Here is a 25,845-nt window from a genome sequence, read left to right on the forward strand (position 1 = left end):
CCAATATTGTGGCTTTTAGACCTTGTAGTCTAAGATGTACCCAACATTTTGTCTCCCACAGTTCATAATTCTTCTCACTTGTCAAAAATTAACCTTGCCCATCAGCCACTGGGTTTATTTGTACGCTTGACAGATGAGGGAATACGTAATAACTAACTCAACATTAACCCTTTCAATTTATGGACCTGATCATGTTTCCTTACCAGTGACTTTTGTCCTTTTAGACACTGGTTTAGCTCAGCGGGATGAGCAGCATATGCTGCATGGCTTATTATATAAAAATGAATAAAAGGTTTTGTCCATACACACAAGGGAGTTAAATGGAGATATCAGGTTCAATACTGACATTTAGGTGTGAACCAGCATCTCCATATAGTCAAGCCCTGTGACTCACCATCACAATACAGATCTTATAGACCATGAGAATAAGAGGTTTGTAAAGAAATGTTGGGTCTCATATTGAGATTTTGCGTTTAACCCAACATCTCATCATTGAACCCAATTTCTCAATACAAGACCCTGTTGTTGGGTCATATCCAACATGATATAGGTGTGTTGGGATCATAAAACCCAGCATGTTCTTACCGCACTTGGGATGTTGGGCCATTCTATCCATATCTTAAATAAAAATATGTTTTTCACCCAATACTTAAGTAGGAAACCATATTTCCTAAAATACTAGTTATCTGCTTCTTACAGTCGCTGGAAACGGTTTCCGAAAAGAACTCGCCATAACAATGTTTTAACATGATTTTTGTATTTACTCTTAAATAAAACACAATAAAACAGTCCGCTGATCTGAAATGTCTTCATTTTATTTTAACATATATTACACAGCTATAAGCAAGTACTTTGATTTCTTCATGAAAACAGAATGAACTTTGTTTGTCATCAACGATTTGTCAATTAAAATAGTGGCCAAAACTAAAACTACATTTTTTATGTTATTTTTATTGTGATCCTTCGTTACTAGATTACAAAAGTATGTTAAAATTATTTCAATAAAAACTGAAATGGCAGACTGAATTACATTTAAAGAAACTTTGTGCAAACCCCCAAACTCAGCTATGCTGATCCTTTTTTGTTACTCAGTCTTTAATTTTTAAACATTGTAACAGACAAGTAAACCCCAATAAAAGAACAGTATTAATAGTAAAGCTCTAAAGGATGTAGCAGTTGGATTATTTGGTGACCCAAAAAGTGGAAAGTAGAAAAAGAATCATATCTTCCCCAAAAATGGTATGAACAATTTGCTTGTCCTCAGGCTTGTGGAAGCTCGATAGATTGCTCATCCACTGTGACTGAGTCATCCATCTTGTTAGTCTGTAACACAAAAGTGAAAAAAATAATTGAATATCAAGGGCATAGGGCCATTCTTAAATATAACACAAAATGTTCACATGTAAATCAGTGGGTCCTAAATGTCTCTGAAAGTAAGCAGGATCTCCTCATTGAAGTTCAGTGGAATGTATAAAGACCTACAAATCTTCAAGATTTAAGCATTCAATATGTAATATGGTGTGACAACAGCACTGAAGAGTTTCCACATCCCAATACTCTGACAATTGAGATTTCTTCCTGGAATCTGTTTTGCTTTGAGCCAGTCAAACCCATATGTCTTGCCTTGAAGAAAACATATGGTAAAGCCACTGATTAATTTTCTTGTCAGCTGAAGACCTGGTGTCAGGATTAATTTAATACAGAATAATTGATTGCTCTAACCACAATTTTATAGATTACAGATATGCATTAACTCGCTGTTGGCAAGGCATGGATTTACAACAACTATAATACAAAGACTACATTGATTGTACTCAACCTCATTGTTTTAAAGGGCCTTCTCATCAGGGTTGCAGACATCAGTCATTGATACATCCTTCTTCATGGGTTTTTGCTTGAAAAAATAAAGAATTTGCATTCATGGTTGTTTTAAGATAATTATATAAAACGGATAAAACAGATTGTGATTTTGCATTATTGAGATTTACATGATGCACTGTAATTGTATGTTTTTAATATATAAATGTAATTAATGTACATTAAAGGAAGTTCACTAATATTTACCAGTCCTTTGCACCATGCTTTATTGCACCACATCTCATGATTGTAATGTTATAACTTTTTAATGGGGAGAGCAACATCTAAAGATAAAACAGTGATATTTTTTTTAAGGGACCCACAGGTAAAAATTGGGCTTTTACTTTTTCACCAAAAGGCAAAATGGCTAAAGTTTTCAGCACTGGTACATTCCAAGTTTTCAGGTTACCACATCATGAACTGTAAACTAAATCAGTGTTTCACATGACACACACTTGATGTATTTTGCATATTTAAACGTTACTCACAAGATCCTTCTCCACAGTGAACATGAACTTATTGTCTTTGTCCTTACACATGAATTCTGCATCCATGTTTTCATACACTGCCATAAGATCCTTTTGAAACATACATAACTTAATTAGACAATCTTATATTAAACAGACCATATTACGTACAATAACAAGCATTCAGTTATGAATTGGTGCTATATATTAACATTTTCTCACCTTTGCACTATAGGTGCTTTTTAAAGATCCAGATCCCAGGTTATGACTCTTAATTGATAGCCATTTTTGATGAGGAAGTTGATTCATCAATATTTCATTGCCAAGTACTTCTTCATTCATTTTTCTGCGGTAGCAGATAATGACTCGAATGACAGCGATGACAAAGATGATCATCACAATTATGCTGGTAACAATTGCTGCTGTAGTTCCAGGTCCATTGCTGATGGTCTGTGGTGGTATACCATGTAAGTGGGAGCTGAGTGTAACCTCACACTCTTCCATACCAACAAGGCTTATGACCATGCACCTGTAGGTTCCAGTGTCACTCTCTGTGATCTTGTGTAAATACAAGTCACCATTTATACTGTCAACGAAGGCACTTTGAGGCAACATCTTGGTTCCGCTTGCCTTTGACCAGCTATAAACCAGAGGGGGAGTACCTTGTGAGGATCTACATCTCATCCTCAGATTTTTTCCTTCCACTGTTTCACCATCTATGTAGCATACTGGTGTGCTTGGCCTCTCCAATACGAACAGGTTAAAGGTTTTCATCTCAAATTCAGGTAACTTTTTTACCTTGCACTGGTAAGTGCCCATATCTGTCAGCTTAAGGTCAAGGATTCTCACTGATGCATCACCATCTTGGGGATCAGGAGAGGCAAAGTGGACCCTATTCTTTAACGGCTCATACAGGTTACTGTGTATTACACCTCCAGTATACCAGATAATGATCTTTTCATCCTGCTGTTTATCTGATAGCACAATGTTCCACTCTATCTCTGTACATGCCAAGTTCTCAAATTCAAGGACAAACTCGCAGTTAAGGGTCAAATTTGAATCTCTTGCCACATAATAGTCTTGGATGTGTGAGGTTATTTCTAGAGCACAGACCGAGTCTTTGGTAAGAGGGTCAAATATGCTCATGACGATCAAAATCCATAGCACAATTTTTGTGTTGAAATATCTTGTCCTCAGTGGCATAGACGAGATACAGCAGTTCTTTTGTCGAAACATCATTCTCTGGTTCACTGCCGGGATCGGACTGTAAAGGAAAGAATAAGGAAATAGCTATTATTATGTAGTATTATTGTTGTTATTGATTATGTTTGGGTTTTTCACTCAAAACAAGTTTCATTGGCTTATATTTCAAACAAGATACTTCCATGGCATAAGAAAATATTTTCATATGAGTCATTTCAAATTACATGATTTACTTATGGTAAATAGAAAAGGGACCATTCTACAGAGACCTAAAGACAGTAGCATGGTTCCTACAACATCGGAGTCCTACAACACCATTGAAGTTTTACTGTAAAGGGTCTTATACGGTCAAAGTGGATCTTTGCTTACAATTGAATAAAAAAAAGGATGACTTTATTTTTACGACTTTCAGCTGTAGTTCCTTCTATTTCCCAACTCGAGCTCACAAATTTCACACTAAATAACAGTTTAAAAAACAGAAAGAGAAAAAAGGCTTTAAAACCTAGCACCAAAACAGCACTGTAGCAAATAATCAAAAACTCGGACTAAAATAAAGCATTCAAATAGGACTTAAACAGAAATCATCACAAATAACATCTAGTTTTAACTCTTACCTCCAAGTGAGCTGCCAGTGTGATGAAATTTGAAGACTGAAGATGGTGGCCAGAAAAAACTTTGCCGCCCTTGACAGCAGCCAATCAGAAGAGACTATGTCATATGCTAGAGGGTAATGTGGGGGATGGGTGTTGTGAGAGTATAGAAAAATCATGAAAGATGAACTCGAAGGTACCAGCTCTGACACTCCACACCAGTTGGTGGCGGTAATGTACCATTTTTCCTGTTTGCTAACCACTAATAAATAATATAAAGAATAAGAAAAAGGTAGCAGCTCTCACTATGAAGCCTAACTTTCAAAAGTTTTACGAGTAAAGGTCTATACCAGGGGTCAGCAACCTGCGGCTCTTTAGTCCTTATAGTGCGGCTCTGCGTGGTTTGGGAAAATAAATTAGAAGTATTTAGCTGAAGTATATTTTATTTATGTTAGTTCTTTTTAAACTCGTAGTTCTAAATTGGAAGATTATTGTGATATTGAAACATAAAAATAAAATTATATTCTATTATTTTTTGATCGCTCAAAATAAGCGTCACACTCGCGGAAGCCGGTATACCCGCCGAAACGCCGTGCATATAAATGCGAGACTTTCAACCCCAGGTAGGCCAATTATAGATCTTCGGATCCACATTATGTCAGCAGCTATTCTCCACCGTGAAGTATGTTAAAAACAAACACCGCTCACGCCTCACAGATGACAGCTTACACTCCTGCGTAAAGATGAAAGTGACTTCACTGTGCGCAGAGGTTCAGGAGCAGAAGTGCCATTGTAAACATATCACAGCAGACCCGACGATGTTTGCATGAACATGCTTTTCAGCATCTCTTTATTGACCACTTTTCACACACGGTTGCTGTACGCATACAGCCGGCTGTTGCTTTTCAGCTCACAGCCCGACACACACCAACACAACGGCATTGATAGCATAGACGTTAAGGTGGCGAGGCGTGATTGAAGGTGTGTCCGCCTCCCCTGCAGAGGCGCAGCAGACCACGCCCAGCCACACACATTAACCAGGTAAAATACATATTTAGGCAGAATTTTGCAAATATCTCTTTTTCTGTTTTTAGCAGCATAGTGCCTTTTTTCCAATTATTTTTAAAAAGCCAGGCCAAGGCTCCAAAAGCCCAAAGGCGATATAAGGGTGGCGGCTCACAACAGTTTTTGTTTGCTACATGGATCATTTTAGTTCAGCTGGGTGTCTTTCCTTTTGTTATATTTCTTTAAGAGTTCAAAATGTGTTCATTACATAAATAAAATGTAATTTTCTCTATAGCACTTCATGAATTTCATAAGCAACACACCTTAGTTGTTCACACAAAGCATAAAAGTAAAAAACAATATATACAGTGTTATCTTCATTTTAGATGTCAAAAAGTATTTGCGGCTCCCATTGTTTTCTTTTGCGTGGAAACCGGGTCCAAATGGCTCTTTGGGTGTTAAAGGTTGCAGACCCCTGGCCTATACAGGCATGATGTAACAACCCTTATAATGGCATAGCACTTAACACATAACACTAAGGAGTGTCATCCTATTATTGTGGTAATTAGAGAGTCTCTTAGTGTGAGTGCAGCAGCAGCCATTACAGCTGAGCATGCATCTCTTTACAGAAACTGTACCAATGTAACAGCCTGGCGCCGGAGACTACCTAACCCTGGCACATGTGTGTACAAATACGGTAGAGCTGTGGAGACCTGACTTGTATGGTCTTGTTCTTTTAAGTTCAAATAGCTCTTAGTTGTTCTAGTTAACTGACTCCCCTCTGAGTGTTCTGGCTAACCTCCACACTATATGCCCTCTGGACCTGCTAGTCACTCCTTTTTGACCAGACCGCCATTACAATGTGTGCACGTATCTTGTCGTTGTTTTATGTTTTGTTGTTTTTCAACCTGTCCTGTCTGGCAGTTTTTGCAAATCGGAATTGTGATCTGAATGCATTGTCATTGTGTTGTTAATAAATTATGATTAACACATTAACACTTAACAGTTATGTATGTAATATCCCCTTAATAACCTTGCATTTCCAGTTAATATCAAAGGTGATAGAATTACTTTTGCAGAATTACTAACAGTAGTGCAGATAATTCATTTTTAAGGACATTTGTAAATGTTAAAAGGCACAGTAAGACAGAAAAATATAAAAAACTTTTTTTAGTAGTTGTATGAGTCTTGTTTTTGTGTACAGGCAGTGTTTGTGAACAGTGAGGAACCAAAGAGTAGAGAGCAACAGTAACAGGTTGCTGCCGTCTCCAACACTCAAAAGAAACACAATGTCAGAAATGGATATAGGTGTCCCATTTGTGGACATGTATTTGCTGGTATTGTCCAGCACCTAAGAGTCACAGAGCAGGCCGTGAATGAAACTGAGCTGACACTTTTGTTACAATTTTCTCACTGGCAGTAAGTGTATTAACACATTCTGAAAGAGACTAAATTTATATATATATATATATATTTGCTGTCCCTAAACACTTTTTCTATTCACTGCATTTATTTTATATTTAGGGCAGAATGGTGGCACCGTGTTTAGCACTGTTGCTGCACAGCAAGAAGGTCCACCACCAGGTGGAATTTGCATGTTCTCCCTGTGTGTGCATATGTTTTCCCCGGGAAAGACATGCAGTTAGTGGGGATAGGTTAATTGATCAATATAAATTGTCCATAGGTGTGAATGCGGGAGTAAATGTGAGTGCGATTGGTTGTCTATGTGTTAGCCCTGTGACAGACTGGGGACGTATCCAGGGTGTACCATGCCTCTAGCCCTATAACAGCTTGGATAGGCTTCGGCACCCCCCATGAACCTGAAAAGAAGCTAATTCATTTTCGCTTTGGGGATGGTACTGTAGTGTATTCCAGCAGAAAAGTGAAACTTCCAGTCAAAATTGGACAAACAAAATGTGACATTGAAAGTGAAGTAGTTCCTGGTGACATTCCACTACTACTGAGCAAAACGTCTCTCAAGAAAGCAAGGACTGTTCTAGACATTGAGAATGACAGTGTTGTCATGTTCAAGCAGCCTGTTTCCCTTGAGCTCACTAGTTTGGGACACTATTGTGTGGACATTAGAGATGAAAATACTACAGAAAGCTGCAATGAAAATGAAGTTCTCATGGTAACTGCTGAAATGTCTACAAAAGAGAAACAAAGTCCTTGTGAAGCTTCATAAGCAGTTTGGTCATGCATCTGCAGAGAGGTTATTGAGGCTCATCCAAAGCTCTGGCAATACAGATAAACAATGTGCAGTTATTCTGCTAGAGATAGTTCGTGACTGTGACATTTGTCAGAGATATCGCAAAACCAAGCCGAGACCTGCTGTTGGTCTACCCCTAACTTCTGAGTATAATGAGACAGTAGCGATGGATCTACATGAGCTGGAGCCCAATGTGTGGTACCTTCACATCATCGACCACTTCACACGTTTCAGTGCCGGGAGCATCGTAAAGACAAAGAAAGCTGCAGAGATCGTCAACTCCTTCATTCACACCTGGATAAGCATTCACGGTGCCCCCAGACGGCTCTACACAGACAACGGCGGAGAGTTCAACAACACAGAGATTCGGGACATGGCTGTAAACTTCAACATTGAGGTAAAGACAACGGCAGGGTATAGTCCCTGGAGCAACGGACTACTGGAGAGACATAACATGACACTTAGAGAAATCCTTCTGAAGCTAAAAAAGGAACGAGGATGTGACTGGCACACTGCGTTAGACTGGGCCCTTATGGCCAAAAACAGCAACGTTGATATGGCAAGTCAATTATTGTCATGTCAGCATTCAGGACTGCTCCCCACTGAACTCTCTGTGGAGCCCCATCTCCCTCTCGATGTCTTGTCTCCAGCATCTAAACCATTTTCTGAATCTTCGGTAGAACATTCATGTGCTCTACCCTCTGTGCTAAATGAAACTGTAGCTTGTGGAAAGTCCATGGAAATGTTTGTTTGGCCTGTCATCTGCAGTGTTTTTGTGTAGAGGGACTTCTTCTTCTTTGTTTTTCAGTTTGCAGAGGACATGGAGCTCTTTTTACATGTGCTGACGAGCAGAGACTACAGGTCAATGCGATGTCTGAGACTTAATGGACAGATGAAGGCACTGGCTGTTTGTTTGTGTTTTTTATGTGTTGTTGGGGGTTTTTTTTCAGTGTACAGAATTCCAATTAAGTGAACAACATTTTATAATAAGCTTGTTTTATGTCCATGCTTATAGTAAAAAAATTTAGTGTAAATGTAACAGCATTGTTTATACTTGTAACTTCAAAGTCAAAAGCTTACAGTTGCTATTAACATTTATGTATTATCCTGTAATCAATAATATTTTTAGACATTTTACGAATTAACCCTCTGATCTGCACTTCTTTTTTTTGTGACTACTTTACTGCAGTGGATCAAAAGAATGACACAGGTTTGATCTTAAGGATCTAATAGTTGTGTGTTTGTGCATGACATTGCAACGCAAACATGTATTTGCAAGTTAGACTGGAATAAATTATGACGCATCAAATATTACACAAGCTGCTGTGAATTTTTGTTGATACAGACTATTGATCTTTGAGTTTCCCAGTCAAACTTAGCTCTGACCGCATGCTAACACTTTTACTCTTGAGCATTTCATAACAAGACACCATAGCCAAAATATTAACAAAATATATATTAATAAAAGATTCAAAGCTGCAGCACATACAGCAACACATACTGTTAGTAAATGTGTCCTTGACTTTATGAAGGTACAGAAAGTGCTGCTGCTGTAAGTAAGCGTAACAGATTCCAGATCACTTATTTTTCTGGAAAGATTGCAAGAAGGGAATTGCTGCTCATTTCTACAATCTCACAGATCTTGGAATACAAGCCTTTGTCCTATGAAAATCACTTCACAGTACTAAGAGTCCACTAAAACCTACAAATGAAGAGTCATCCTGGAAGAAATAGAGCGCACACTAGTGAACCTCAACAATTGCAAGACAGCCTTGTCCCCGATGCTTATATGAAAAAAAATAAATAGGAAGATTTATGAAACCATTAGGACTTTATCACCTTTTTATCTGAAACGTTACTGGTACTATATATAACCTAACTGGCATTTAAAGAGTAAAAAAAGAATGTAGATAAAATTTTGGTTTTGATGAAAAGGACTGAAGCTAATTTAAAGAGTCAAGTCGATAAATAGATAAATGTTTTAATAAATACACATTTTACAGCATTTTTTGAACATACACAAAAGTGGCCTATTTTGGCAACAAACAAGCTGAGAGTTTTATAGTTTTTGCTCTCCTTGAACAAAAATAATAGTGCATGATAATCAATGTGGATGTTAATAAATTAGATGTCCCAGACTCTACTATTAATAATACAGCAGTCCCTCGTTTATCGCGGGAGTTACATTCGCTACGCGAAGTAGGCAACTTAATTTTTTTACAATTATTAAAAATGATTTGAGAAAAGTGTATAAAGCATGTAGTGAGGGGTTTTACAGTCTTAAAACATTTATAAAGGTTTGAACTTTAAGAGTGTTTTAACAAAAGAGAAAAGTGTGAAAATGTTCATGCCTTTCTGAGAAAAGTGTATAAAGCATGTAGTAAGGGGTTTTGCAGTCTTAAAATCTATAATAATTGTAAAAAATAAAGTTGGCTACTTTGCAGATTTCACCTATCGCAGATTATTTTTAGAACGTAACTCCCGCAATAAATGAGGGACTGCTGTATTATTAATAGAGTCTGGGACAGCTAATTGATTAACATCAACATTGATAATTATGCACTATTATTTTTGTTCAAGGACAGCAAAAAATTTAAAACTCTCTCTCAGCTTGTCCATTGCCAAAAATGGCCACTTTTGTGTATGTTCACAAAATGCTGTAAAATGTATATTTATTAAAACAGTTATCTACTTTTACCGACTAGACTCTGTAAAATAGCACCAATCCTTTTCATCAAAATCAAAATTGTATCTACATTCTTTTTTTTTACACTTCAGAGCGAGGGTCTGCAAGGAGATGGACATCGGCTTTAAGGAAGACTTCTCCAAGGAAGATCGGGAGGCTCGTGCTAAGCTGTGGCCGCTGGTCCAGGACGCCAGGAGTAAGGGAAAGAGTGTTTTTGAAGGACGGCTACGCTCTGATTGATAACCAAAGAGTGGACCCGAACTGATTTTCTTTTGTGTGACCTTTTTCACCTCTGAGGTATGCTGTTGTTGAATAAGCCTATTGCTTAGCATGTCATTTATCTTAAAATTTCCCGGTTGTTAAGGGTTATTGCACTGAATAGTTCTTTTATACAGGACACGGCTGCTTGTTCCTGCGTGTCTTCTTAAGTTTATTTTTTTCCCCCAATACTTTTGTAATAGTGTTATATGTTATCTGTTATTTCTTTGAACGTCAGGGGGCTAAAAAACATTGTGAACATAAGGCTATCTTTCTTTTTTGCAAGGAGCAACAGGCTAACTGTGTCTTTCTACAAGAGACCCATTCGGCAGAGGCAGACACAAAGTTCTGGAAAACACAGTGGGGTGAATCTGTTTTCTTTAGTCATGGTACGTCTCACTCAGCTGGAGTGATGATTTTATTTAATAGGTTTCTGGGAAATGTCATAGACTGTAAAAGTGATTCTGATGGTCATTGGCTGATGATAGTGTCGGAAATGAATGGTTCAAACTACATTCCGCTGTGTGTATATGGTTATACTAATAGAGCTCAGAATAAGAAACTTCTAACCTTCCTTTGTGAACAGCTAGAGCAATGGAAGTTGACCTATCTTGTTGACAAAGTTGTTGTGGGGGGAGACTTTAACGTAGCTCCTGATCCCTCTGTAGATCGTTTTCCATCCAGGACTTCATGCCACAGTTATGATGAAAGTATCCTTAATTTGGCCAACAAAGTTAGTCTCTGTGACGCTTGGAGGCTGAAAAATCCATCTGCGTCTCAATTTACTTGGTTAAATTAATCTAATAATGGTCAGTGTTCCAGGATTGATTACTGGTTAGTCTCTAACAATTTGATCAACAACATTTCTAAGTGTGAAATCTCAGCTTCCCCTCTAACTGATCACTGTTTGATTTCCTTACTCATCTCATTAACCAAGGTGAAACATCAATCCCTTATTTGGAAATTTAACAACAACCTTCTGCATAATGACAACTTCTGCCTTGAAGTGAGAAATTTAATTGTGGAAATTGATAAATTAGATATGTCACATGTGAGCAAATGGGAATGGTTTGAATTCCAAGTTAAACAGATCGCAATTCAAATTAGCAAATCCATTGCTAAACAGAAAAGACAGGAGTAACAAAGCATTATTGAGAGAATTAACAGGCTATGCTGCAAACAGGATTTATCTCTGGATGAACAAATACAACTAAACACTTTTCAATCTCAACTAGACAAACTGTTAGAGAAAGCCAATGGTGCCTATGTTCGTTCAAGAGCCCGATAGATTGAGGAGGGCGAGAAAAACTCTTCCTATTTTTTTAATTTAGGGAATTACAGACAAGCAAATAAGAAGATTCAATCACTGAATATCAAGGGGGTTTTGACTGAGGACCATGACAAAATAAACGTGGAAATACTTCATTTTTACAGTAACCTTTACAAGTCAACCTATTCAACGGAGAATGGCACTGTGTTTCTGGAAAGTCTTAGAGGCCTTAATGGGACATTGGATGTGGATGTAAAGGTTCGTATGGAGTGTAAACTTGCAATTGAAGAGCTGGACAAGGCAATCGAACAAATGTCCAGGGGCAAATCACCAGGAATTGATGGGCTAACAGTGGAATTTTACTCCTTTTTCTGGCATGAGATTAATTCAATTCAATTCAATTCAATTTTATTTATATAGCGCCAAATCACAACAAAAGTCGCCTCAAGGCGCTTCATAGATACAGAGAAAAACCCAACAATCATATGACCCCCTATGAGCAAGCACTTTGGCGACAGTGGGAAGGAAAAACTCCCTTTTAACAGGAAGAAACCTCCGGCAGAACCAGGCTCAGGGAGGGGCGGCCATCTGCTGCGACCGGTTGGGGTGAGAGAAGGAAGACAGGATAAAAGACATGCTGTGGAAGAGAGACAGAGATTAATAACAGATATGATTCAATACAGAGAGGTCTGTTAATACATAGAGAGCGAGAAAGGTGACTGGAAAGGAAAAACTCAATGCATCATGGGAATCCCCCGGCAGCCTACATCTATTGCAGCATAACTAAGGGAGGATTCAGGGTCACCTGGTCCAGCCCTAACTATATGCTTTAGCAAAAAGGAAAGTTTTAAGCCTAATCTTAAAAGTAGAGATAGTGTCTGTCTCCTGAATCCAAACTGGAAGCTGGTTCCACAGAAGAGGGGCCTGAAAACTGAAGTCTCTCTCTCCCATTCTACTTTTAAATACTCTAGGAACAACAAGTAGGCCTGCAGAGCGCGAGCGAAGTGCTCTAATAGGGTGATATGGTACTACAAGGTCATTAAGATAAGATGGGGCCTGATTATTTAAGACCTTGTATGTGAGGAGCAGGATTTTGAATTCAATTCTGGATTTAACAGGAAGCCAATGAAGAGAAACTAATACAGGAGAAATATGCTCTCTCTTTCTAGTCCCTGTCAGTACTCTTGCTGCAGCATTTTGGATTAGCTGAAGGCTTTTCAGTGAGTTTTTTGGACATCCTGATAATAATGAATTGCAGTAGTCCAGCCTGGAAGTAATAAATGCATGAACTAATTTTTCAGCGTCACCCTGAGACAGGATATTTCTAATTTTAGAGATGTTGCGCAAATGGAAGAACGCAGTCTTACATATTTGTTTAATATGTGCGTTGAAGGACATATCCTGGTCAAAAATGACTCCAAGGTTCCTCACAGTGTTACTGGAGGCCAAGGTAATGCCATCCAGAGTAAGAATCTGGTTAGATAGCATATTTCTAAACATTAGATTAATGCTTTACAGTGCATACTTAGAATGTATCTCATCAACTAATCTTTCACCTACAATGAAACAAGGTCTAATCACTTTAATTCCAAAACCCAACAAAGACAAACTACTTCTGGATAATTGGAGGCCCATAACCCTTCTGTGTAATGATTATAAATTACTGGCTCATGTCTATGTGAACCGCTTAAATGATTGTTTAACACATTTAGTGGATGAATGTCAGTCGGCGTTTATAAAAGGAAGACATATACACAATAACATTAGATTGATTTTTGATATGCTTGATTATCGCCAGTATATAAAGACAGAAAGCTTAGTGTTGTTTTTGGACTTTTATAAGGCTTTTGACACGGTTGAACATCCCTTCCTGCTTAAAGCCTTGCATTTCCTGGGTTTTGGGGTAAACTTTTGTAATGTGATCAAAATGTTTTACAGTAACATTTTTAGCTCTGTTTCGCTTAACCCTGGAATGACACCTAGGTTTGAAGTGCAGCGAGGTATCCGTCAGGGATGGCCTATTTCCCCCAAATTGTTCATATTAACCACTCAACTGCTGGCACTTATCATCCAAAAAGACCCTGATTTACATGGTATTAACATTTTTGACAAGGAATTCAAAATAAGCCAATTTGCTGACGATACTGCACTGTTTTTAAGGAATAAATCCATGGTACATGGTAACACTATCTCATTATTCTCCCAGGCATCAGGACTGTGTCTGAATATTAACAAATGTGAATTGTTACCTATTCACACGTGTTCTGATTCTAATATAGCTTCTATAAGAGTTGAATTGGAAGTTAAATATTTAGGTATAGTGATTTCTAAAAATATGTCCCGAAGAGAAGACAACAACATCTGCAATCGTATCGTCGACATGAAGAAATCCCTTAGTCGTTGGTTGACCAGGGATATCACTATATTTGGCAGAGTCATCCTTTCCAAAGCTGAAGGTATTTCTAAATTAATTTACCCATGTCATTCTCTTTATATTTCTCCCCAAAATATGAGAAAAGCCAACTCAATTATTTTTCAATTCCTGTGGAAAAACAAAACCCACTATATTAAGAGATCACAGTTGGTTAAAGACTATGAGAAGGGTGGTGTCAGAGCCTTTGAATCAGTGATCGGAACTTTTAAGATCAACTGGCTCAGAGCTTGTTTATCTCAGTCTGATTCCATGTGGTTTTATATACCCAGATCTTTATTTAAAGAACTAGGAGGAATTGATTTTCTATTAAGATGTGACTTTGAAACTAGTAAAATACCTGTTACACTCTCTAATTTTCACAAACAGATTCTTCATTTTTGGAAAATGATGTTTACACACAACTTCTCCTCACATGTCGACCCTATGGAACAATAGAGTGATAACTGCTAACAAAAAGACATTATTTATCAGGAACTGGTTTGAGAGTGGTATCTTGTTTGTAACTGACTTGCTGGATTCGAGTGGTGCTTTATTGGATTACGTGTCTTTCTCGAAGAGACACGACTTTAATTGTCCATTAAAAGAATACAGAAAAGTTTGCTGTGCTATCCCTTTGGCCCTAAGGCAGCTGATACGCAACACAATGCTACATTCTGAGGTCAATCCAGCACTGCCAAACTTAAAAATTGGTAACTGCAACCTAAATGATTGTAAATGTAACGACAAATTGATCAGTGTGAATTTCAAATCTATTCTTTTCCAGGGGTTTAACTCAGGTAGATATTTGCAGGCCCTTCATGGGGATCAGTCACTCATGGAAGAGGCGTTCTAAAAATTCATCAAGTGGCCTGTCTCCCCAAAAGTAAAAGAAACTCATTTCAAGATAATTAATAATATATATCCTGTGTCTGAATTTCTAAAGAGGAGGTTTAAATTTGAGGTAAATCAATGTGCATTTTGTGATTCAGCCTGTGAAACATTACACCATTTGTTTTTCTCATGTCCTGCATCAGCTGCCTTTTGGTTTGAACTACACAGCTGGTTATCCCTCAAGATCAACGATATCCCCCCGTTTAATATTTCTGATATTATTTTCTATATGGCTAAACAACATCCATCTGTCTCTACTGTGATTAACATTGTCATCCTGTTAGGCTTGTGAAATGGGATGGTCTAGCCTCCGTTGTGCTGCCCAGGTTGCCTAGCAACCATGATACCAACTGCTGGAATGTTTCATACAGCTTTGTTTGACAGAAATGAAAGAGAAATTTTGTTCATTTGTTTGTTTGTTCATTTGTTCCTACACGAGCTCTGTGTGATTTAATAAGTATCTGAGGCTGAGACCACAGGATTGTAAAACATGATTGTTGGGCTTCATTTCTGTACTGAACAGTCATTTTAAGATTAGCTAGTAAATAATAATTAGCTAATGTTGTTCATGAGACTAAAGTCATCTCACCTTGGTAATGTAACTATAATATGGCCAATATTATAGTTATTATATTAATCATTATTAGTTATTACAGCAGTGAGTTTGAACTCTGTGTCAAACACTGAGCTTCAGTAAAGATTCAAGTTGCAGTCATTTATATTTCCTATCACCTTAAATCTTCACTCAAATACAAATATCTTTGACAGTGTATATAGATGTATTACAGCAGTGAGATAAATATTGCTCTTTCAGTATGTTGGCATTACTAAATTTGGGAAGGTTACTTTTAAAATGTATTCCATTACAGAATACAGAATACATGCCCCAAAATGTATTCTGTAACGTATTCCGTTACGTTACTCAATGAGAGTAACGTATTCTGAATACTTTGGATTACTTAATATATTATCATGCTGTTTACAACTACATGAATGTACTATTGCTGTGATTTATTACTGTTACTGAAGCTCCGCGGCTCCGAACCGTAGTAAAGGGACCTCTGGCTAATACGGTGGGTTCTGTGTCGGGCTCGTAGCCGAAAACTAGCTTTACTTTGGTGTCTGGGTCAACTTTGCTAGCGAGAGACAGAGAGAGGCGTTGAAAGGCTGCTCCAACAGAACTTATTGTTTTTGGAGGAAAACACGAACACGGTTTACAGTCGAGTCTTAATAGCTTACTTACAACTGGGCTCGTCAGGCTCTCTTCTTGGCTGCAGTGGTTATTATTATATTTACATGCTTCCAGCTCCCGTTTTTGCTCGATGACAGCTCGTACTTTTCCTTTTTCTCCCTCCCTCGCTCACAGACACATAACGTGTATGGCAGTACATTCTCCTTGCAGCACGGACTACACTGCCTATGATGCTACATTCTTTAGAGCAGGGGTCCCCAAATTTTTCCAGTGAGGGCCACATAACTTTTTCCTTCTCTGATGGGGGGCCAGTTTGTAACAGAAAAAGTGTGACGATCGCAGGTTTGCCAAAATGTAAACATTTATTGTTTTCCAGAAAGCCACACATAACCAAATATTAATAACCCTTTCTGAGATCAAATAACCCTCTCTGGGTTCTTAAGAGAAAAAATTAACTTAGGAAATACTTAATAACACTATTTATGACATCAGTAAATAATCAAATAACCCTCTCTGGGTTCTTCACAGAAAAAAAGTCAGGAAATATATAATAACTATTTCTGAAATCAATAATAACCAAATAACCCTCTCTGGGTTCTTCACAGAAAAAAAAGTCAGGAAATATTAATAACCATTTCCGAGATCAAATAACCCTCTCTGGGTTCTTCACAGAAAAAAAGTCAGGAAATATATAATAACTACTTCTGAAATCAATAATAACCAAATAACCCTCTCTGGGTTCTTTACAGAAAGAAAGTTTCTGTTGTGCCGTGCACAATCTTACGCTTCAGTTGTCAGAGCAGAATCTCTTAAATGACTCATATGAGCAGTCTCTCAAAGTTCTTGTTTTCTTTCCTTATAATCCAGTTTTGTAGGTTCCAGTAGGGTAGCCTAGTAGACACCACTGTTTGCTCTCTCTCACCAACTTCCCTCTGAAAACCACAAAGCAAGCAGGCTGAGAAACCAAACTAAGTGATACAGCACCTACACAGCACAAAACATTTTCACAAGCTTTCTTCAATGGTTGTGGAGATGGATTTTATCCCAGTAGCTTTTATTATGATTATATTTGTTTATACTCAGAATAACTCATTCAAGTCACAAAAGTGAGCTTACCTATGTACTGTATGTTCATCAGTGTGAACTGTGGGCCTGCATCTGGCCGGTGAGAAGTTGAATGTCCGGTTCCATTCTAGTCACAGCCAGTCTCAAACACTGATGCAGATGTTCATCTGTCAATCTTGATCTCATCGGAGTTTTCATGAGTTTCATGCGTGAAAAGGTTTGCTCGCAGATATACATGCTGCCAAAAAGTGTGGACATCTTCATTGCGTGTTTTTTTATGTTAGTATACGTGTCATTTGGGAGGGCGGCATAGAAGTCAACGAGACTGTTGGGCTTGAATGCATCTTTCAGAACATCACAGTTCTGTAACTCGGCCAGCTCAATCTGATAAAAAAGCTGGGCTTCATCGATGTCGGCAACAAGGGGGTTTTGGAAAAGATGGATTTCTTTTGCATGAACATGTAGTTGACGGAATCGCACACTGAACTCCGCCTTCAGCATTTCCAGTGCTTCCACACACTTTTCAGCTGGGAACAAGACCGCTGGGTTCTCTGCAGAAAGGTTTTGGGTAACAGGAGATGGGTGAAGTTGTGCTTTTTCACTTGTTCCAAAAGCAGCGCTAGTTTCAACTCAAATGCTTTTATGTGGGAATACATGTCGCAAATGAGTTTCCCCTGGCCTTGTAGCTGCAATTTAAGGCCGTACAGCATTTCCGTCACGTCTGTTAAAAATGCGAGGTGCCACTTCCATTCTGGGTCGATCAGCTCTGGGGCCGTTTTGCCTTTTGAATGAAGAAATGCGTTAATTTCGGGTAGCAGCTCGTAAAAACGCCTCAAAACTCTGCCGCGGCTCAACCATCGGACCTCTGTGTAGTACAGCACATCTCCGTACGCAGATTCCAGTTCAGACAGGAATTGTTGGAACTGCCTGTGTTTAAGTCCATTTGCTCTAATGAAGTTTATGCATGATACCACAGCCTTCATGACAGAATCCCACTTCAACACTTTGCAGCAAAGCGCTTGCTGGTGAATTATGCACTGCACTTTTAGAGGGGCGGTGAGACCCCGTTCTTCCATCTCACGGTTCATGCGTCCTATTAGGCCCCGAGATGCGCCCACCATACAAGGAGCCCTGTCAGTCGTGATGCTAGCAAGCTTTGCCCAGTCCAGATCAAACTCTTCCATTGTTTGACATACTTTGTCGAAAATATCCTCCCCCGTCGTAGTGCCTTTCAGACTTTGGAAGGCTGCCAGCTCCTCACACAACTCAAAGTTTGCGCCAACTCCACGAATAAAAATAAGAAGCTGCGCTGTGTCCTTCACGTCCGTGTTCTCATCCAGTGCTAATGAAAAAAAGTCAAATTCTTTCGTCTTTTGCTGCAGCTGGGCATATACATTACCCCCTATTACGAAAGCTGGCCTGAACTGATGACTGGTTCAGCTGAGTTTGGCGTACAAATGCAGTCTGCTGATCTAACAGTCCACTTTTTAGCTTTGAGATTTTGTCTGTTCGTATTTGGCCTTGCAAGCTTTCATACTTGTCTTTGTGACGGCATTCATAATGTCGGAGCAGATTGTATTCTTTGAATACCGCCAGAGTCTCTTGACAGATGAGACAAACAGCAAACAGTGTCCACTGCAGGTTAAATACCCTGCATTATGAATAAATTTTTCTCTTACCTAACCTTTTTGCCATTATTCCGTTCTGGGGGTGGGGTCATGTTCTCGTTCTGGGCAAAAAAATTTTTTAGCGTGGTTCACAATTCAAATCAAATGAGTTTTATTAACATGAGGAAACATTTCCAGAGATTCAGTCGGGCAGGCCCACTACACCCCAGTGTTCTATGGGTGCATTAGTGTTGATCGCGTGGCCAGACTGAAAAAATAATAATGCATCTCTAATATTGTTCAGGGGGCCAGGTTAAATGTGGAGGCGGGCCGTAGTTTGGGGACCACTGCTTTAGAGCTATACCGGTAGCATTCTGCCTGTTAGCTTAGCACAACAACAACAAAAAGGCCTCTCTCACCCAGGAAACACGCAGAGAGAGAGAGCGTCACCCTGTAACCATGGCAACCGTAACACTGCCACCTGGAACAACAGAACGTAGCTGTCAAACAAAACCCAAACAGTCCTGACCCGCCACAATATGAAACAGGGAAGTACCGCCGTGTAATCCATCTATTTCAACAAAGTAACTGTATTCTAAATACCACCTTTTTAAACGGTAACTGTAACGGAATACAGTTACTCATATTTTGTATTTTAAATACATAACGGCGGTACATGTATTCCGTTACTCCCCAACACTGCATATATGTGTAAAAAGCAAATGTATGAGCTGTGACAACTGTTTCTGATAGAATGAGGAGTAGACCGATAAATTAAATATTCCTTTGTTGGGTGAGAAAATCAAACTATGTCATAACTGCTTTAAGTCATACAGACTAGATATCAGGGCCTTAAACAGGCTGTCTTCTGCTAAATGGGTCAAACTGGGCAGAAAGTCTACAAACACATAACATCCTTATAGAATATGATGTAACACTATAGATCAACTTACCTCAGAATATATAAAGCATATAAACAATTACAGCAAAATAATGCAACAAACACACCAGTACTACTAATCCAAAATACTCAAAGCTTCATAGAACTGAAACAAACATTTATTTTTAGCTCCATTCTGCTGCTGATACATACTTTAGGTTTGTGAACTTGCTTCTGCCTTTCATAGTGTTTAACTTGAAGGCCCTGAGTACTTTCTCCCACACTGAAAACACTGATATAATTATATTAACATTACCTAATAAGACTGATTCAGGACAGACAATTAGTTATGTTAAACTTTCCTAGCAGTCCTTCACAAACAGGGAACAGTCTGTCTATTCTCTCCATCTGTCAGCTGCTGCTGGCTCTTCCTCCTCCTCTTCCTCAGACACAGCTGAGTTTGTCCTGGTGGATCATCAGGGGTGCAAAGCCTCACAGATGATGTGCAGCAGTGGGTCCCTCAGTCTGTCCTCACTCTGGACACTTGCAGTTGTCACACATGGAAATCAAATGTGTGATAAGCTGCAGGATTCAAACACAAGTGTAACTTATAAATACATGTTCATACTTTTATTACACAATCAGAGAGAAAGAAACAGAGAGAGAGTGCAGGACAGACAGACAGGTGACAGTCTCAGCTGTATACACTGCTACAAAACAGCACCAGAGAAGGAGGATTTAGTGTTTGTGTTATTACGAGTGCTAAACAAGAAGAGTTCCCAGATGGTACAGCGGACACATGTGTGACTCCTGTGATTAAAGCATCTCTCTTTCAGCTTAACGAGTGAACCGTCAGCTCGTTCATACAAACGTTAAAGTCTGTTTGGCTCGACACCACCGAACAGAGGCAGCAATATAACCAGGGCTGCACAGAAGTGGTCCACAGGTGCGCATTCGCTGTCAAAATAAAAGACGCGCACCAGATAAGCATTTGCAACGTGCGTTTGCATACATAAGATTTTCTGGAGGAGGACATAGATGTGTTCAGAAGTCTTGAAGATGTCGCAGAAGCAAGCCCCGTAAGCAATTACTTTGGCATTCCTGCACCGCAAAAGAAGCGCGCATTCTCGGAATTTATCGGAATTTCCAGGAATACGCGCTTCTTTTGCACATTAACAGTGCAGTGAATCCTGCTTGTGCCGTGATATTCAGAACTGCAAACCAAGCAGCATTCACTGACTTTTAGCTTGTTGTGTTTGTGGATATATGACTGACTTTAATTATCTATCAAATCATCACATTCTCTGTAAGATTAAGGTCAACTATTGAACGGCGTATATTTTGAAGGCTTTAAAACCAAGTTACTACTAACATCACTAATGGCACACTACTTTGCCAACATGTGGCCAACATGTGGCCAACAGTAATGTTTTAATGTTCTTCATTATTACACATTTGCACATAAATATGTGACATAATATTCAGTCCTTACTTTTAAGAGTTTACTCTTCGGCCGCTCCGCAGCAGCCATACTTTTCGGCAAAATTATCCACACCCACCGCTGCGCTATGAAGTCTGGGATATGTTGGGCCATGAAGTCTACACCGCCACATCCTTAAAATCCTGGGAAATGAAGGACGCATTTGAGGGCCGCATTTCGAGCAGCCTTTGTATTGGGACAGCCTTCGTCGCTGTGACGTAATCGGCCTTAAAATGCGGCCTTTGAGGCTGCAGACTACTTGCACAATCACTTCCGCGTTCTATGTAGTCCTGCCCCAGTGCTTCCGGTGTGGTTAAATCATGGCGACGTTCTACACTCGCTGCCTACAAGAGCTCCCAGAATTGAACATCACTGATGGATTTTCAGAGTGACGACTACCCCCGCCACCAAATTAGATTTAAGGATTTAAGTTATATGCTGCATCATATATACACAACTACGAAGGTAAGAAAACATAAATTAACTGACAAAGAAACGTTAGCTAACGTCAATTGCAAACACTACGTTACTCCGCTATGTCCTTCATTTGATGTCAATTCTCTACAGTACATGTTTTCTTAAACTGTGTTTTATGTCGTCCGAAACTATAGTTGAGATTTTCTTAACTAATGTCACCTTTGTTGTTAGACACTGTTATAATAGCGTTAGGTAGTTGGCTAACTAAGCAGGTAGTTAACTACCTAATGCTACTCTTTCTAAGTGTAAAGTATATATGTTTAAGACATGCTGACATGAGTAATACAGAAATAATGCTAATTGTACTTGTATCTTTGTTCAGTGTCCAATAAAGACAGGTTGTCAGGGGAGGTCGGTGTGAGAGCCCTGTGCTACAGGTCAATGAGGAAGAGTGAGGCACTACACAGACAAAGTGTAGGCAGGAAGCTGTGTAAAGTTGTTAATCCCTGTTCAGTGGGGTTCAGTTCATTTAAGAATTAGTTAAGTTCATTCCTAAAAGCCCATCAACTTGAATGTTTTCCTTGTCTCCCTGCTTTATCACATCTAATTTGACTAGTCAGATAGTTAAATCAACGTGTGTTTGGGTGATCAAAAACATTTGACACCAAGTTAATACTGCAAATATACACAATCTAAGTTATTACAGTTATCAAGAATGGTTAAGTTGTTTTAATAGGGAGAGAAGGAAACACTAAGCATTCAGGTGGGTACGTAACCATAAAACTGAACTATGTTCCTGTTCAGCTCTTCCATGAAGATGATGTTATATTTTTAATTTTCGTTCTTTCTTCTTAGATTAAGCTTCTGGATTCATCGCCGGTGATACTGACACATAGCCAGTGCTCCTGTGTGGCAGGCGCTGTTATGTGCAATCACACAGTGGCACTGCTCTTCCATGGCATGGTGGGTCCGTTACCAGATCCCTGCTTGTTCAGATTAACGGAGGCATATGCAAAATTTAATATTGAGGACAGACCACTTGTGACCACAATGAACATGAGACCTGACAAGCCCCTTGTGGAAAGTGCCTTTGGGCTGGTGCAGGAGGGCAGTGTTCTGTCGTATTAGCAGCTGGTTTTGACAACCCGGTACATCACACTACACCGTGATGCACCACCAACACCGCACTTGCCTCTGGAGGGGTATGACATCTTGCCATCAGATTGTGTGTTTGTGTGTTCAGAAGAAGAGCTTCTGCATCTGACAAGCTTGTCTGTAACTCTGGAAATGGCTCACAAAATAGAGGAAGCTAAGTGTGAGCAAAGCTCTTCGTCTGAGTGGCATCAGCTCCGTAGGCCCAGAGTGACTGCCTCTAGGTTTCGGGAGGTGTGTCACGTCAGAGGCCAGAGCTCGGCAGAGTCACTAGCAGAGCGTATATTGAAGGGAACAAGGCAGCCAAGACATGAGGAGAGGAACTGAGATGCAGCCTGCAATAGCAGCAGAGTATAGTAGGCTAATGAATGTTAACTACTTACCCTGTGCTCTGGTCATTCACCCCATTGCCCCCTGGCTTGCTGCATCTCCTGATGGTGTTGTTTGTGACCCCAATGAATACCCCCAGTTTGGCCACGTCGAATTCAAATGTCCCAATGTACAAAACTTTATTGACTGCAAATATGTGCAGATGGAATGTGGTACCCCTAAACTAAAAAAGAGCCACGCATATTACTGGCAAGTGCAAGGACAACTGCTCATCAGTGGGATGCAGTGGTGTGACTTTGTTGTGTGGGCACAAGAGGACTACCTAGTGCAAAGAATATACATGGATTCAGATGTGCACAATGCAATCAGAGAAAAGGCCGACTATTTCTTTTTTTTTTTTAACCTATATATGCCAAGATACCTGTGTTTGGAAAAATGAACAGTGAAAACATAGCAAAAATAAAAACAGATCCTTCAGGCTGGCTGGAACAAAATAACTGATGTTTTATTTGCAATGTATTTCATGAATTCTTTTGTTGTTACTTGTTGTTACATGTTACTTTTATGTGAAATCAATAAACTGTTATTTAAGCAATGGCATCAATTTCATTTTTTAAAAACACACATTAAAACATTGAATTTGTGTAGAACTTATTTACATGGTAAGTATTTAAAACTCCATGCCTAGCATACCGATATACATTTAGACAATAACACAACTGAGGGAAGAAAATGACAAATGGTATTTTGGATGTTCCAAAAGCACAATGTCACTTATGATTTTAAAACGATTTAGTGATTTACTTTATAATTTTGATAAACAATTTTGTTGAATCTGAATAGTAATATAGTATTATAATTAAACAGTATTATTAACATTCAACATTTGCAATGAATTAGAATGATCAATAACTGGAACTCAACTATCAGCACTCAAGTACCATTTCTGTAATCAAGTATTGTCAGCTGAGAAGGAAGAAATGCAACTGTAGTGGCCTCAGCTGCAGGTCATTTTCCATAAGTTACTTGTACTGGCACTGGTGTATTGGGAAAAATCCATCTTGTCTCACTTAACCCATTTTTTAAGTAATGCTGTGTTCTGGTAATTTGACAGCATACATGCTACTGCAAACAGTTGGTTGATATTTTAAACATGTGACATGGTAATGATGCTATCAAAAAGTTTGTTCTGTTTAATCCTCCTAATGACTTGTTCCACATGCACCCTGAGTCTGGCTATGGCCTACATCTCCTTAAGCTGGTATGCTGGCATCTGCTTCTGCTTAGATAGAAAAGGTGGGCAGCACACTTTGCATTTACAGCAATCGGTGATTAGGAAGCCCTTATCTACCATCACTGCCATGTCTTCAGTCAACTTCTCAGCAATGCCTGATTGTTTGAATAGTTCCTTGTCACTAACTGAACCAGCATACAGATTAGAGATGAATGTCACTGGACCATGTGGAGCTATGCCAACCAGGGCTTTCATCGTACAGTGGGATTTGTACGAAGAGTACATTTTACTTTGGAGAAGTGGTGAGGATGGTGTCTGACACCTCAGCTCTGTACAGTCAAGGATCATCTGGGTGTCTGAGAAATCTTTGAATTCCTCAGGGAGGTAAGCTTGCACTTCTGCATGTGTAAGCCAGATGCATTGAGACCCCAGTGCAGTGGCAAGAAAATTTGTCCATGTTGCAATAATGCGGCTCACTGTGGACTGGTGTATGTTAAATCGATGTGCCAGGTCCCTCTCCTTCAAACCAACTGACAGGAAAACCAGGAAAAGAAAGAACTCGTCAATTGGCTGTAGCAGCTGCCTCTGGAAGGTGAAAACAAAAGGGAAAATGTTACTCCTTAAGCTATGAACTAGTAAAATTGTGCTTTTCTTGGCTAAATGTTTTGTAATGGTTATGCATACCATACTGTACCATGGGGTAAACAATGAGGTGCTGTAGTACACAGGTGTATGTATGTAAAGGATGCTGAGTCCTTTATGTATGCTATTGTACATTATGTAATGTTATTGTACATAAATACAATAACATTACACCTCTAGTTCTAAATACCAACAAACCCATAACCTACCGTTGATGTGCGTGCAGGTGTCAACACTTCTTCGTTCCTATTGGCAGCTGACTTGGCTCTTGAAACCCAGATCATTTTATAGATGCAAGGCTCAATCAAAAACCAAAATGCCATCAAATGATCATAGCTTGGAAATCTATTCATGAGAGAGACATACATCGTGTCAATCATTAATTAACATTACACACTGACGTAAAAATAATGTAAACTGTGACAAATATGCTAATGGTATGCTACATAATATAGTCTGATTAAGAGTCTATTTGGTGTCGTATTTTACCTGTAGCATTAGGATATCGTTTAAATACTAAAGCATCTACATGAAACATACAATCAGCAGAGAAAAAGTAAATATCTACTTTGTTTTCATTAAGACTGGAAACACTTGAAATTTAACCTTGGTATATTTTACACAGTTAGCTTGAAAAGAGCTTAGGTATACCTGGTATAGAATCGGATGTCAGTGTCGGAGCCAGCAAAGCGCTGTAACCCAAATTCTCGCTGGACACGTAACTCCTGCATTTCCTTCCTCAGAGTCTCCACGTCTTTGGACAGGTCTTCTGCAGCTGATGCAGATATGTCCAATGCAGACGGCTCAGGGACTGAGCAGTAGTCATGATCTCTTGTAAGACTGTGCTCTTCTTGATCGTCAGGAGGAAATAGTTCAGGGCGTCGCTCCGTTCTCTCCCAAACACTACGCTGCGGTGGTTCAACTTTATAGCCATTCCACTCAAAAAGTGCTGGTACAGCACCTTTAATAAGCTGCCTTCGACCATCAAGGGTTGTTG

General features: G+C 39.2%; 1 protein-coding gene and 2 pseudogenes across 1 annotated transcript; 1 reads left to right on the forward strand and 2 right to left on the reverse strand.

The window, feature by feature from the left end:
• Positions 1-2,531: 2,531 nt before the first annotated feature.
• LOC148102091 (coxsackievirus and adenovirus receptor homolog) lies at positions 2,532-3,470 on the reverse strand. Its single transcript, XM_087842689.1, has one exon. The coding sequence runs from the start codon at positions 3,468-3,470 to the stop codon at positions 2,532-2,534; it is 939 nt and encodes a 312-aa protein (XP_087698815.1).
• An 18,461-nt stretch (positions 3,471-21,931) lies between these two features.
• On the forward strand, positions 21,932-22,916 carry LOC148102092 (uncharacterized; annotated as a pseudogene).
• Positions 22,917-24,038: 1,122 nt separating this feature from the next.
• Positions 24,039-24,893, reverse strand: LOC148102093 (uncharacterized; annotated as a pseudogene).
• Between the last annotated feature and the right edge of the window lie 952 nt (positions 24,894-25,845).

Source organism: Neolamprologus brichardi, chromosome 7 (genome assembly GCF_056152115.1).
Source record: "Neolamprologus brichardi isolate AB-2024 chromosome 7, ASM5615211v1, whole genome shotgun sequence".
NCBI classification, from domain to species: domain Eukaryota; kingdom Metazoa; phylum Chordata; class Actinopteri; order Cichliformes; family Cichlidae; genus Neolamprologus; species Neolamprologus brichardi.

Excerpts from the sequence above, each read along its gene's own strand:
- LOC148102091 (XM_087842689.1), bottom strand. The coding sequence starts at position 3,470 with ATGAGCATATTTGACCCTCTTACCAAAGACTCGGTCTGTGCTCTAGAA.